A 15,370-nucleotide genomic window follows, 5' to 3' on the forward strand; every position below is an offset into this window, starting at 1 on the left:
GCAAACCACACGTCCTACTTTTAAAATTACTAAATCACACGCGCGCTAATTAATTTTTTAATCTCTCTTTCCATCGTTAGCCAATAAAAGTTTCCCAAAGTGCGATAAGCTCGCAACACTGCTTGTAATATGTAGACAATCGACTTAAAACATCCACCACTTTGTTTGTGAGCTCACTTTGTGCTTGATGACAAAGTGAAACACTTGAAGGAACTCCACCCAATTCCCAAAGAGCATGACATTGGTTGAGCTTGGTTTGCGTTCAAGAAATCGAATCGTAAAGGCCATATTCGAAAGGAGATATTGGCTCCAATGATCTAGAGCACGAACAAGAACAAGGGAACGACATCAATGCACATGTTAGAAACACCACATTCAACTTTGAAAGGTTTCTTTAAAGCCCGATAAGGAAGGGACTTAAGGATTTAATTTGTTACCTTTCCTTTGAGAAATTGAAAACTTTGTTGAGCTTGCATAATCCAATCTTACATGCCTGATTCATTATTCATGTTAAAGTGTTAGAGTTTAGAGTTTAGGATTTAAAATTTAGGTTAATCATATCCACTTTGCAAGTCATAGTTTCACATGTATCCCTTGACCCTCCTACAATGATTCAATCTCAATTAGTCAAGACTTAGTCTACCTTATCCTAAAGGATTGGAGTGACAATTTGTTGTCTTATGTTATAAATAATTTGTACCATTTGGATCAATAAAATTATTAAAGGAAAATTAAAATAATTTTATTGTTTAAAACATAATATTAAATTATATATCTTTTTTTAAAATTTAATATTTTTGAAATAAAATATTTTCTTTCAATTTATATTAACCTATTTATAATGTTTTTTAAAAGAAAATAAAATATAAATAGCACATATGGTACAGTTAATAATTCTTTACTATACGATTTTGTTAACACTCATAGTAAAATTCAATAATAAATAAGATAAAATATGATATGATAACACTTAAAATATAATTTAATTAGCATTAAAAAATAATTTATTATATAGTCTAATAGTATTTTAAAATTATAAATATAAAGATATGATTTCAGGAATTAATGGGGAGCAAATTAAACGGTTTCACAGGGAGGAGTACGGTTGCGAAGGGCCCCACAGGCGTCCCAGTTGCGTCACCAAAATTTAACGGCTGTCGGGCGGAGACCGCGAGCACCCGTGTCCGGACTCCCGATTGTAGGAGCAGTCCACGTCAGGCGGAGGGCCCCACGCGGGGCCCGCACCGCCATTCCATTAAATTGCGTTGCATTGCATTAATCGTGCAACCTTGGGCTTGTCGGATCCTCCACCTCCCCAACAACATCGCTCCAAATCCCTTTCTCTCATTTCCTTGTTTATTTATTCAATTTAAAATTATTTTTATTTCTTGATCGATCGAGTCTTTATTCGGCTATACCACTCCCATCCACAATCCATATATAGAAGGACATCGAAACACCTTAAGGACGTGGTTGGATATCTTGGAAGCGATACGAACTCAATGGGAGGCCTTGTATGATTAAAGCCAATGTGAGATTTTGAAAAAGGATCGAATCACATTAGAATTCTAAAAAAATCTAATTTGATCTTCTAAGAATAAATAGATTTCTTAATATCCTATGCTTGTTAACATATTTATATTACTTATAAGGAAGAAATGATGCTTATACGAGACGGGTTTTATCCCTTTTGGATCATTAAGATATTTTAGTTAAAACACCTTTATGACTTTCAAAGGGTGCAAAAAAAATAATGCTATGGGACCTCGACACTTTCATATTCATCGTAAGGATGAAATAATCGATATACAGGCTGATTTGGACTCCTCGAGTCAGCAATAATCTAATTTGGTCACGTGAGAGATCTTCGATTGAGTCTAGAATGTTTCAAGGAATTCCAATAATGTTCTTAGATGTCAAATTTAGATTTCATGAATATTTCAGGGCTCATGTATAAACCCATGCTAAAATGATTTCAGGGCTAATGTATAAACCGATCAGGGTAAATCGAGAAGCGGGTCCATTCTAGCACTATAAGGCTCTTGCTAAGATTTCACAAATATTTTAGGGCTCGTGTGTAAAACAACCAAAGTTACTAATGCAATCAATCATGCACCACCAACTGTACCCGACCATGATTTGAAATCACTGATTTGATAATTTCAAAATATCGACTTTTATCTTTAATTTTTCAAAGCGATCAAAGTTCACGATTTAAAACTATCGATTATGATTTGATTCCTGATTCGTGACAGTTCAAAATTATTGTTATTATTATTTTAAAAATTATAAAACACTTATATTTATTTAAGTTATATACGTATTGTCATTGGTATTAAAATCTTATACTTCCTCCTGTAACAATTTTATTCCTTTTATTTTTTTTTATATTTTTTGTCTTATTATTCGTATTTGAACTTTCAAAAATTAAGAGTCAAATCTAAAATATTATATTAATTCTTGAATGATTTTTATTTTTTTATATCAATAAATTTGTAATCTAATATTAATATTATTATATTATATAGATTAATTTTGTATGTTTTATAATAGTCTTCACTTTATATAATTTTATTATTAGATAAATTATATTCATTGATAAACGTACTATTGAATATAATAGTTTGTATAATAAAATCAATATTGAATATATTGAATGAATAAAAATATAAAAAAAATTAATAAATAATTAAAAGAGTTAAATGAGATTAATAAATTTAATGAGTTAAAAGTACAATAGAAACAATTTAAAATAAATAAATTAAAAAATTTATTTTAATAGAAAGGTAAGATAGTTTTATAATTCAAAATAAATAAATTTAAAAAATTAATTTTAATAAAGAGATAGAATAGTTCCACGTCATAAAATTCAAAATAAAAAAATTGAAAAATTAATTTTAATAGAAAGGAATCCCTACAATTTGCAAAATTTACAAAACGGCCCATCCAAATATCAAATTCAAAATATTCTAGATTTGATTTGAATGAGTGGATAATCAGAAGTGCATCAAGTTTGTCATCTAATCTTTATATTTTTTTGCTCTCCAAATTGTCTTCATGCCTGAGCAGTGGCAGTCCATGCCCCACCTCTTCTGTGCCTCGCACATGTCTATGCCTACAAACAACTTACTTTGAAAAAAAACTCAAATTAAAGGACAATTAATTTGTTAAAAAGGATGAAAAATACTTTAGCATAGTTGGCAACACATGCACTAGTTTCAAGGCTATCATTTTATATGCTGTATATGTACATATATGTGTCTTTAGTCCTTTTCTTCTAAGGGGAAATAGATTCATTCATATATTAATTAGACGACTAGATTGAAGATATATAGTGCAAGACTAGTTGTGTATGGTAAATCTCGATTGATCATAACTTCAAGAGGTCAAAAGAGAAGATAAGTGCATTCGTAGTAGGAAGGAGACATTTTGCTTACACATACAATGAATGACCTTTGCACATGTCTATCTTCGACAAGCATTGTGATCACCTCACTATCGATCATATTGGTGCATTGAATTTACGATACAAGTTGGTTAGAACTTAGCAATTAGTCGTCGAATGAATTGGAGCTCAACTCTCAATCTATTTTTATTTTTCAATCTTTTTTGTTTGCACAATTCAAAAGGAATATCGATCGTTATTATGAGTGTTTCTGATACAAGAGCAATCGATCAATCGCTGAAACTTCGATCGGAGAAGCTAAGATCGAACTAGTGGAAGTGGTGGTGGTGGTCCGACCATGGCCAAATTAAGGCGGGGTGATCCTCCATGCCGCACAGCAAGTTGCTGAAATTCTCCTGCTCATGGCCGCCCTCGAGCTTGGGGCACGCCGCCACCGCCGCCGCCTCTGCCCTGCCGCCCGTGGCGGAGCCCTGGAACGCCTGGTTCATGTCCAGCGGCCTGGGCGTCTGGAACAGCGGCGAAGTGCGGCGCGAAATCTCCAGGTTGATCTCGTAGCTGCTCTCGCTCCGGTTGCTGCAGGAGCCTTCGGTCTCCTTGTTGAGGTTGATCACGTCGGAAGCCGCCTCCCTTCCTCTGATCGCCGAGACCTGCGGCAGATCGTCAACCGGCGAGTCGGATCACTGCAAAATTAATTCAGGGCGTCGGCGAGGAGAATTCGATCGCGAAGATGGTACCTCGGCTTGGAGCTGGTTGTTTTTGGATCTGAGGACCTCGTTCTCGGCCTTGACGGCCTCGAACTCCCTCCGGAGCTCGTCGAAGTCCTTCTCCAGCTGCTTGGTCTTCCAGCGAGCTCGCCGGTTCTGGAACCAAATGGCCACCTGCCGGGGCTGCATCCCCAGCGCCCTAGCCAGCTGCAGCTTCCTCTCCGGCTCGAGCTTGTTCCCGAGCTCGAAGCTCTTCTCCAGAGCTCTCACCTGCTCCACGTTCAGCCTCCGCTTCTTCTCCCCTGCCAGCTGCAGCCCCTCCTCGTCGGACAAGTACTCCTGCTCACCTCCGCCTCCGCCGCGCCCCGCCGCGCCACCTCCCTCACCGTCGCAGGCGCTGCCCATTGGGCGAGGCGGCCAATTGGGTGGACCCAGGCCGGCGCCTTTGGCGTGCACTTGCTGGTGCTGCTCTTGCACCTGCGCCACGAAGGTCGGGTGGAAGAAGGCGGCGGCAGCGGAGCTGGCGGCCATCTCATTGCAGGCCATTGATGAGGTCAAAAGGAGGAAAGCAGAGGAGGAAGATGCATGTGCAGAGATCTGAGACTACAGATGGCTGATGAGATCATTAAGTAGTTGAATATTCTGATAAATTGAAATATATATATATATATATATATATATATATATCTGAAAAAAATTAATTAAACAAAGATTAATGTCTCATTTTTCGTTCATCATCGTACGATAAGATTAGCAAAGTACACAAAATTTCTATCTATCTTGGTCACTATGTAGTTTTACTTCTTATGATAAACAAGGAATTAGGGTTTAACAAAATAAAATATCTCATTTTTTTTGTTCATCATCATCTTTGTCGTACTATAAGATTAACAAAATACATAAAAATTCTATCTATCTTTGTCACTATGTTTAATTAGACTACTTAATTAATTACTAAGGTGATAAACAAAGAATTAGAGTTTATAATAAAATATGATGTCTCATTTTTCGTTCATCATCATATGATAAAATTAGCAAAATGCACAAAAATTCTATCTATCTTTGCCATCATGTTCAATTCTACTTCTTACTATAAGGTGATATTTGCAAAGCAACTATGTGTAAGATAAACAAGGAATTAGGGTTTATAACAAATCAAATATGATGTCTCATTTTTCGCTCATCATAGTACGATAGGATTTGCAAAATGAACAAAAATTCTATCTATCTCAATTCTACTCCTTACTAAGGTGATATTTTAATTAATTTTGTTACCGAACTAAAAAATAAATATTTTTAGGAAAACGTATTGATTATTGGAGTGGGGATTCTTTTCCATGTGAGGTGTGGGGTTGACATGAAAATAAGGTAACCAAATAAAAGATAGGAAATGGAGGAATGGGCTGGATGCGTATAGATAAACCATTGAATTTGTAGGGGGTGGCCATAGGAAAGAATCTTGAGAGAGAGATGGGTCCTAGGGTTACGATTAGGGTTGCCACCTAACCCACAACAAGCTAACGTGCTATCTTGTTCCTTTCTACATCACCTTTCACTCTCCAAACCCTAATTCACGTCTTTATATATTACCATCGAAAAAGAAAGGGTAAAATAAACTTTTTACCGACCATTCATTTGGCCCTTGTGGCAAGTCTAACTAACCCTAGCTCTAAACAAAACAATTTTGAATTAAGAAAATAATTTGCATATTTTACCATTCTGTATTTTTTTTACAAATATGTTATGGTAAAAATCATTATATTTTATCTAGCTAGCACTTTAAATTTATAATTAAAATTTTTGAAATCTAATAGTAAATTTACTTTTTTTTAAAAAAATCTGGTTTATTTTAATTTTTTTAATATCTATATTGTTTCCTCGATATTAATAAATTAATTTTGGATGAGGAAAAACACAAAGTTTGGTGTTCCCAAGGAAATCTATCTACCACATGAACTCAAATAAGGGAAGATTGTTTATGATGCCATCACAACAACTAAATCGTTCTCACACCAAATCCAAAGCAGCATAAGGCGACGTGGGCAATTTTTATATTTTTATTTGAAAATACTTTTATTAGCATTTATGACTATTATAACATGAAGTAATTACTCAATAATTATTATATTATGGCACACTACAATATTTATTTTAATTAAAATTATTATATATAAATATTTTTATCAATTTGATCAAAATTATTTAATCTTTATTAAATTTATTTTAATTTGATCAAAATCATTTTAAAATTTTAATAGCAATTATTTAGTACTCGTTATAATATTACTATTATAATATTTAGGTAATTAATACAATACTATTATAATATTTATAGTAGTTATTGTTATAATAACATTGAAAGTAAAATTATTACAGGTATAAAAAATATAGTGGGGTGTGCGATTAATGGAATGCCTTTTTAATTTTTACTTTTAAAAAAATATTTCTATTTTTAAGAGTTTAAAATTTTTATTTTAGAGAAATTGTTGAATTTGTGACAGGGATACCTAATATTTTCCGAGAATTATTGCTCCTAAATATGAAATTTATAAATGTTATATTTATTTTCCAAATTTGCCTTCTTGGCCCATGAAGGCCCAAAAGTGGAGAGCCCAATTGTATTACCGGCCCAATTGCATTGGTCAAGTCTAACACACTTCAATTTCACTTTTTTTTTAAATAAATAAATAAATATATCAATCAAAGCTTTGTTATTTATTTATTTTTATATTTTCCATTTAAATAATTACATCCTAAAATGATCTTCTATGAAAGTTAGCAAAGTGTAGGAGTTAAGTGATAGAGATTTCTACATTAATGATGGTTTTAATTAATTTAAAATATAATTACACATAAAGATATTTATAATATTATTTATAAATCTCTTTAAACTATATTTTTTTTTTTCATGCATTCAAATCGATAGAGGGATTGAAGAATGCCTCAGGAATTTTCTATTTGGAGAGTCTTATTGGTGAAGATGGCTTTAGTTTTGTTCGCAAAGGTTGGCTAGACGAACAAACTCGAGAGTTTCCAAGGCCATAAGAGAATGACCGGCGTGTGTCATGTATTCATGTGACATAGTTAGTCCATTGTGCTTATGGCGATCGGTAATTGCAAGTAGAGAGTAACTATCTCGGTTAGTTTCAACATTCGAATTTGGTTAAACTAATTAATCGGCTAATGCTTTTGGTTTAAATACATGGCAAAGGGGAGCTTGGAGAGTTCCCTATTCAATAGCGCCTCTTAAGTGAATTGTGCACAAAATTAAGAGATCCCAAATCTTAGTGGAGTAGTCTTTGCATACCAAATTTGTATGTGCTCTATGTGAAACCCGATGTTTCCAGCTTTGGAGTAGTATTGTTGGAGCTTCTATCAAGCCGATGAGGCCCTGGATAGGACTAAAACAACCTCAGATCGAACTCGAGTTAACTCACAAAGGGCCGAGTTAAACAACAAGTGAAAGATACCAAATTTGTATGTGCTCTCTGCGAAACCCGATGTTTACAGCTTCGGAGTAGTATTGTTGGAGCTTCTATCAAGCCGATGAGGCCCTGGATAGGACTAAAACAACCTCAGATCGAACTCGAGTTAACTCACAAAGGGCCGAGTTAAACAACAAGTGAAAGATACCAAATTTGTATGTGCTCTCTGCGAAACCCGATGTTTACAGCTTCGGAGTAGTATTGTTGGAGCTTCTATCAAGTCGATGAGGCCCTGGATAGGACTAAAACAACCTCAGATCGAACTCGAGTTAACTCACAAAGGGCCGAGTTAAACAACAAGTGAAAGATTTACAAGTTAGTTTGCTTATAAACATTAGTCTATTCATGAACGTTTACTTTAGATTCATTTACAATCATACAAATATGGAATATAATTTCGTCTATATGCTTATCTATCAAATAAATCTCAAATATAACTCGTAATTCAATCTTTAAAATCTGTATCTTTATTAGAATTCGAACGCTAGTCCTCGTTTACTATTGTTCATAGGTGCAATTGAGTTCTATCTTGATACTTTGTGTTGGTATTTTTATTATAATATTTCTTTAATTAAGAAATTATTTTACAAGTTTTTTTACTGAAATTTCTTCACTAAACCAGTACCTCGCTGACTTCATTTCATCAGAAGCCGTCCAACTTCAATCGGACGAGTCAGCTTCAACCCCTACTTCTATATAATGCTCGGTCTCGAATTTTTCCCCACCCTCTGTCCCTCTCTCCTCCAGTCTATAGAAACCCTAACCCTAGAGGAGTAGGAGGTGAGCCGCCATCCGCCGCCATGACGACCCGCTTCAAGAAGAACAGGAAGAAGAGGGGCCACGTCAGTGCCGGCCACGGTCGCATAGGGAAGCACCGCAAGCACCCTGGTGGACGCGGAAACGCCGGAGGCATGCACCACCACCGCATCCTCTTCGACAAGTACCACCCGGGGTACTTCGGCAAGGTCGGCATGCGGCACTTCCACCTCCTCCGTAACAAGTACCACTGCCCCATCGTCAACGTCGATCACCTCTGGTCCCTCGTCCCGGACGACGTCAAGGATGCCGCCTCCAAGGATGGCAGCGGCACCAGTGCGCCGCTCATCGACGTCACTCAGTTCGGCTACTTCAAGGTCCTCGGAAAGGGGGAGTTGCCGCCGGGCCGCCCTATCGTCGTCAAGGCCAAGCTCATCTCGAAGATCGCTGAGAAGAAGATCAAGGCTGGTGGCGGCGCCGTCGTGCTCACTGCTTGATCCTGTCGGTTAGTTCCATTTCTTGAGTGACGATTTACTTTACTCTTAAAATTCGTGTACTTTTGGATTTGGATCTGTCAACGTATAAGTCATCGTGGTATTCTGCCGAACGTTCTGGTCAATTCCAATCTTTGTTGCCATTCAAAATTAAGTTTTTTTTGCTCAGGTTTGAACGGCCACTCCATGCATCTCGTATATTTCAATTTGCTACGTTACTGTTCAGTAAGAACTCATCAGGAATGAGTTAGATTCCAATCTACAAAGTTATCTGTAGACAAATATTACATAAAAATTGGATTTTTTTTGCACGTTGAGGTTCTTGAAAACTGAGCTTGCTGCTTGTTTCTTGTGTTATATATTTCAACTGGATGCATTCTGTTTTAGCATCTTTGCCTGTCATTGAGTTAGAAATAATGAGAAATTTAAAAATTTGCAAGTTATCATTTCATGCATCTAACTTTTAAAATTATCTAAATTGCATATTACACTGAAATTTTCTAAAAGGCACCTAATTGTCAAAATAGTGCCACTTGATTAGAAGAGACTTCAATTGATTGAATGCAGCTAGTCAATTGGTTACAGTGTTTGATGATTGTATATAACTTAGATTTGTGTCAAATAAGTATCTGTATAGGGCAATCTTTTCTGAGATTGCATTTTTTTTTCCTTCAAATTTTGAGATTGATAGAGAAGTCAAACACTTTTTGCAAAAAGTACACCTTCAAGGCTTTAGATTCATGTTGTTTCACTATTGGTATTCTTCTAAGTCTATCCATGTTTACCTTTTTCAGATTTTAATCCTATTAGAATCATTAAACACTTTTGGTTGAAGGTGTTTAATTGTGACCAGTAGATTAATCAATCGACTAAAAATGACTCTAGTTGTTTAGATTCAAATTGGCCCTTGGTGATTATGAAGGCCTTGAATTTGTTTGATAAATTGACATTGTTAAACTCTTGGAGTCCCCTTTTTGCCCATTTTTTGTTCATATTTTGAAGCCTTTATAGTTGTTAAATACTTTTGACTAGTGTTTGATTTTATATTGCTGCACTATTGAGTTTTCTTTGAGGCTATAATTTAAAAAAAATTATTTTGCACTTTTTTGTCAAAAAATGTTTGATGGCCTTAGAAGTTTCTTACGCTTGCTAAATAGGTATCATTATACTCTTGGATTTGTTTTCTTATTTTGATTGTTATTGAGTCGTTATTGATTTTAAATTTTAAAAATAATTTTGTAAAATTTTGGTCAGATATAATTGAAAATTTTAACTCCCGATTCTCACGTAGGTTGTTGGGTCGAATCTTGGTGGGATAATCGAATTTGCGTTTTGTCGTCGGTCATTTTAGGATTTAATCGGTCATAAAATAACAAATGAAAATAGAATTTTAAACATTGAAAGAGTGAGTAATTTAGGATTGATAATTGCATCAATTTCAATTATTCATGAGAAAGGATATAAACTAAAAACAATGACCTGTCTCATCATTTATAATTATATCAAGAATTTTTCAGTCATTTAAAAATTATAATTATAACAAATAGATTATAGTATTGAAAAAAAAAGGATTTCAGAAATATCTCATACAAGTGAATCTTTATTAATAAAATTTGTATTAGAAATAATTTCTACCTTTATAAATACGCTAAAAAATACTCATTATGAAATTTCAACAATTTAATTTATTAACACTTTCTGAAAAAAAAAAAATCTAATTTAGATTTTAATTTGGATTTCTAAAGTTGTTACTAAATGATGCTCTTGGGGTTTGGTGCGATGGTAATTGGAATGATGAGTTTTTCAAACAATGAGATTGGATTCTCAAGCAGGGGAAATAAATGTATCACTCATAGTCCTGAGCCATTCTTGTGGCTCATCTGTGTTTTTATAACTTACTTAGATCGATCATCGTGAATGAAGGATAGACATACCTGGACACACATCATTTTTTGTTTTACTAAAAGTGATCGTCACTGCATCTGTTGCCTTTTGATTCAAATTCATGCTTACTAAATTTCCTTCCTAACTAATAATCTATGGAATTAAAATAATTTAAAAATTCAATTTAATTTATTTAATTTTTTTTTAAATAATAAGATTATCTACAAGCACAGAACAGAAACATCAAAGAATTAAATGTAACTTCCAAGAAAGCATTACACAATGCTAAATATGATTAGAAGCAAGTTAATAGGAAGATAAAAATTAGAGACTATGATCCCTGAGAGGACATGATCATATACCATTTGAGTTATATGAATGGAATGATCATGACAAAATTCACAAGTTATTTCTCTCCAATATTTTCTATGTTTCCATCAAAATTATCTACCTTATTCTCAATCCTTAATATATGTGGAGAAGCTCTCTTGTACAGTTGCTTCAAAATCATAAAACTGAAGAAGAAAAGCACTATAAAAGAGGAAGAAATTGGCATAAACAAATCTAGAGCTGTACAATCCATATTCGACAACAATTTTAAAGATTAGCAAACATACATTGGCACGTTTCAACATGGGACAGCTCTGGGTGTAGTTTAACACCAGATTGAGAAGTGGCTGGTAAAGGCACAGCCTGTGGGACGAAGTGAAACACCAAATCGTAATTGGTCAACCGATTTTATGGAGTAATCTCATTTTTACCAAGCTCACTTGGAGGAGGAAGAAGAAGAGCAAGTCTCTGTTTGCACCGTTGAATCCTCTGAAGACGCTGTTTTCTCAATCTACATCACATTGGTGAAGAAACAATAGATTAAGAAAAATCTTTACACTTTTAACAGTTTCTGTAGTTTTTCTTCTTGACTAGCAAAACATAGATTTGTTCTTCGAAACAAAAAAAAAAAAAGAAATATATTGAATGCTAATTGGGCGAACGTCTCTTTGTTCTTAGCTAACAGCCAAATCAAGGCAGCAGCTAGCAGGTGCATTTTTTACAATGCAAAACTCGTTAAGCAGCAAATTCATAATACAGAAATTGGATCAATAGTGATTTTTTTTATTCACAAAAAAAAATGTATTTCTTAGTTAGTAGGATAATAATTCACATATAAACAAAACATTCTTTTAGTCTCTTCTACACTATCTCATCTTACAACAATAATTATTTTATTCCTAATTATTTCCAAATCGATCTTTGCTAAGATAGAACAGCAATATGTTGATAGATTAAAGCACGAACCAGAAGATTGCATGTATGGAAGTGTCAACCTTCAGTAACATCTGAATAAAGCTATCATAAACAGCAAGAGTTTGTAAACGGATATACTCATTGCATAGAAGTAGAGTGGCTCCTAGAAGGCTGGTACTACCTTCTTTAGATAAAAAAGGAGGAAGCACAATGGCCTACGAGGATCCAATAAATAAGAATATTACATACAGTAACAAGGGAAGCAGTGACAGTATTTCAATCATCCATGCCACAATTCTTTGGGTTGTTTGTCCAACAAAACATCGTGGTGGGGAGATATTTTAGGCTAATCAATGACATGTAGTTAACACCATTATATGTATACAACCAACATCTAAAAATTAATGAAAAAAAATTGTATAGTTCTAGCATATGCTAAGCAACTGAACTTGCTTGATAAAGTTCAATTTTCCACTGAAAAATTGAATAACAATATGCAATTTCTTATTGGTTAAGAAAGATGGAAAGGATAACAAAAATAAAGGGAAAAATATCATAAGCATACCGCGCCCTGACACTTTTTGCATGTTTTACATGTCTGTGGAGCAAATCTTCCATAGATAACTCCTCGATAGAGCCAACATGCTGCAAGTTTAATTTACATGTCAGCACAAGTTTGCTTTTCATATTAAAATTATACCATTCTGGTCATTAACAAAGAAAAAATGTTATTAAGCAAATGAAAGCATGCAACAGAAGCACCTAGAAAACCACAAAAGAAGTGATTGTGAAAGTAATGAACGTAGTGCTTGGTATAAAACTTGGTCTTCATTTCTAATGTCTCAGTTCCATCAAGCTATATATATGTCTTGACTACCATATCTAGAGAAAAAAATAATAGGGTCCAAGTCAATAATCCAAGTAGTTAATATAGCTTGCATGACACTGTAAATGGTCCTCTGATTAACAAAATAAAGATTGCAGTTGACAAAAAATTTGTTGATCTCTCTCTCTCTCTCTCTCTCTCCAAGACATCTAAAATCCTCTTTTATTATTGCTGAAGCCATGCTTTACAGCCTCAATACCATTCACAACTTGTTCAGTCACTTCAGAAATATACCTCATCGTCCTTGACATCATCAGCTTCAGTATCATTTCCATGTGCATTCATTTCAGAATCTACCATAGAAGCAGGCAAAGGTCTTGGAAGAAGCTTCTCACCATCTCCAAAGTTTGTCTGTAAATAAATAGGGCTCATGTTCAAATAAAAGAACAAAAAAGAGAGAGGGAGGAAATTGTTAATGCTTGACAAATTATTACAATCCTATGCACCTATGGACGCAAACTACCAGTCCGTATGGCAGGACCCAATGCCATAATGTTCACTCTTGATAGTAGATATACACGAGAAAGATCCTTTTGGAGAGTATAATCACTGGGTATTAAGCAAACTCAAGAAATGGTAAAGTGGTCATCAAATGACAAACTGCTTATCAAGATGATTCTTATAGTTTGAAGCATAGAAGCTTGAAATATCAAATTCACACACACACAAAAAAATCATAGGATATAGTTTTCTTGAATACATGAGAATGTCAAAACCTGAATTTCATGAGGATGACCATTCCACACCCATAATCGGCAAAGAGAATAAAGGGAGGTTGAGCAACCATCCAATAACTTGACCTTCAAGAGCCATAATAGTCATCATCAGCGACGAGGTTTAAACTACTGCACAGTGTGACTGACTACCAATAGATGCCATTACATCAACCAAGCGTGCAAACTATGTCATAAAACAAAACCAGCCTAATTGAACAAACAGTAGTGTTCTAATAATAATAATAATAATAATAATAATATTTGCTTGGAATAGCCAGGTCAATGCAACCTTCATTGAACTAAATAATCTTTTATCCAATAACATATTGACCATGCTCCAAATATTATAGAGGACGAAATACTTAGCTATAAATGTCCTTCATCTTGCTAATGGTTTGAGTATCAACTAATACTTACTAAAAAAATGTTGTTGAATTAATATGAAACTGGAATCAGAACAATAATGGAAATGTGAAACCTATAAGGAAATGCCTTTTACAAACACTAAAGAGCAACAACATTCAGCATTCATGTTCCACCAAATATACTCTATCGACTAAGGTTTCTATCGCCTTTTTAAAACTAGATATTCACTATAAATATTCCCACAAAAATCATGTTAAACCTAATGGAGATATCTCATATCAAACAGATTCTATTTTTATGCACAGAAACATGAAAAAGCATGTCGATTTCACTTAAAAGGATTCAAGCTCGTATATTAGGTTGGTATCTATATGCTTAAGATATTTAATAGTTGTTGAAGGATAACTCTTCATGACATTAGGCATACATAGACATGGAAGACAGCTACAAAGACATATATGCATTAGTGTTAATATTCCTCTTCTACAACATAGCAAATAAGTCTTAAAACGTATCCTGTGCCAATGCTTACTTTACGATCATTAATCACCATAACATCATCTTCCCTGCTCCTTTCCCTGCACAGCTCATTTTGATCGGTGATAGCAAGAAGAAAAGAGGTGAAGTTAAGATAAATCATGCAAATAGTCACTTACCTCTTCCTAAATTTTTTGTCCTCTGGTGTTGAAGACACTGAAGGATGCGGCGTAACCTGAGGTGTAAATTGAGAGGAATGTACAGACCAGAGTTCAATCTACCGTAGCAAGCTCTAGTTGTGATAAAACCACAAACGAAGGTATGAAATCATAGTGAAAAGTGAACCTTTGGATGAACTCCTGATTGGACGCTCTTAGTCGGGCCGGTGGGAGCGACGACAGGCCGAGGGACCACCAACGGCGCAGGAGGCGGCCTCAGGTGGTGGATGGGCACATGCATCTGGGGGACCATCGGATCTGCGGGCCCGTACGCGAAGGGCCTCGCCTGTGCGACTGCCGCAAAGGTCATAACGGCAGCGGCCTGCGAGGGGCGCACGGAGGGGCGCGGGGGGAAGGCGTCGCGGTGGTGGTAGAGGAATCCCTGCGTGGGAGGGGGAGGGTTTAGGGGTTTGCCGAGGAGGGGCTGGTGAGAGAAGACCGGTGAAGGGCGGAGTGAGGCGGAGGCGTATGGGCGCGGTTGAGGGAGGGGATGGGCGGAGGAGGAGGGTGGATCCGGTGCGGAGCCCGCGGGGGAGGCAGCAGCATCGGCAGCGGAGGCGGCGGAGGTGGGAGAGGCCATGGCGGGCAGATTCGAGGGACGAATTGCCAGGGCGGTTCAAAAAGGCAGACCGCCATCACAAAGAGAGAGAGAACCTTTCTTTCAACCCATCTGTCACGTGCTCGGCTTTAAGTAACCCTAAATTCCCGGTCCATTGACTCGGATATGAAGTTG

General features: G+C 35.6%; 3 protein-coding genes across 3 annotated transcripts; 1 reads left to right on the forward strand and 2 right to left on the reverse strand.

Moving 5' to 3' along the window:
* Positions 1-3,584: 3,584 nt before the first annotated feature.
* LOC141819976 (homeobox-leucine zipper protein HOX21-like) lies at positions 3,585-4,692 on the reverse strand. Its single transcript, XM_074707244.1, has 2 exons — positions 4,141-4,692; positions 3,585-4,053 (listed from the first exon to the last, which is right to left on the reverse strand). Exons 1-2 carry the CDS (start codon positions 4,654-4,656, stop codon positions 3,715-3,717), a joined length of 855 nt encoding a protein of 284 aa, XP_074563345.1. The 5' UTR covers positions 4,657-4,692; the 3' UTR covers positions 3,585-3,714.
* Positions 4,693-8,324: 3,632 nt separating this feature from the next.
* LOC141819961 (large ribosomal subunit protein uL15x-like) lies at positions 8,325-9,013 on the forward strand. Its single transcript, XM_074707229.1, has one exon. The coding sequence runs from the start codon at positions 8,396-8,398 to the stop codon at positions 8,846-8,848; it is 453 nt and encodes a 150-aa protein (XP_074563330.1). The 5' UTR covers positions 8,325-8,395; the 3' UTR covers positions 8,849-9,013.
* A 2,186-nt stretch (positions 9,014-11,199) lies between these two features.
* LOC141820074 (uncharacterized) lies at positions 11,200-15,217 on the reverse strand. The gene is made up of 7 exons (XM_074707358.1): positions 14,765-15,217; positions 14,599-14,654; positions 14,475-14,520; positions 13,577-13,660; positions 13,095-13,211; positions 12,540-12,619; positions 11,200-11,570 (listed from the first exon to the last, which is right to left on the reverse strand). The coding sequence occupies exons 1-7, from the start codon at positions 15,215-15,217 to the stop codon at positions 11,468-11,470; spliced, it is 939 nt and encodes a 312-aa protein (XP_074563459.1). The 3' UTR covers positions 11,200-11,467.
* Between the last annotated feature and the right edge of the window lie 153 nt (positions 15,218-15,370).

The sequence above is a fragment of the Curcuma longa genome, unplaced genomic scaffold (genome assembly GCF_044706935.1).
Source record: "Curcuma longa cultivar G26 ecotype Majalengka, Jawa Barat unplaced genomic scaffold, ITB_CL_G26_1.1 utg2646_np1212_2152390_RagTag, whole genome shotgun sequence".
Classification (NCBI taxonomy): Eukaryota; Viridiplantae; Streptophyta; class Magnoliopsida; order Zingiberales; family Zingiberaceae; genus Curcuma; species Curcuma longa.

Excerpts from the sequence above, each read along its gene's own strand:
- LOC141819976 (XM_074707244.1), bottom strand. The coding sequence starts at position 4,656 with ATGGCCTGCAATGAGATGGCCGCCAGCTCCGCTGCCGCCGCCTTCTTC. Across the intron at positions 4,054-4,140 it reads ACAACCAGCTCCAAGCCGAG|GTCTCGGCGATCAGAGGAAG; the intron begins GTACCATCTTCG and ends GATCTGCCGCAG.
- LOC141819961 (XM_074707229.1), top strand. The coding sequence starts at position 8,396 with ATGACGACCCGCTTCAAGAAGAACAGGAAGAAGAGGGGCCACGTCAGT.
- LOC141820074 (XM_074707358.1), bottom strand. The coding sequence starts at position 15,217 with ATGGCCTCTCCCACCTCCGCCGCCTCCGCTGCCGATGCTGCTGCCTCC. Across the intron at positions 13,661-14,474 it reads TGGTGATTAATGATCGTAAA|GTCAAGTTATTGGATGGTTG; the intron begins GTAAGCATTGGC and ends TGGCTCTTGAAG. Across the intron at positions 11,571-12,539 it reads GCAAAAAGTGTCAGGGCGCG|ATTGAGAAAACAGCGTCTTC; the intron begins GTATGCTTATGA and ends AATGTGATGTAG.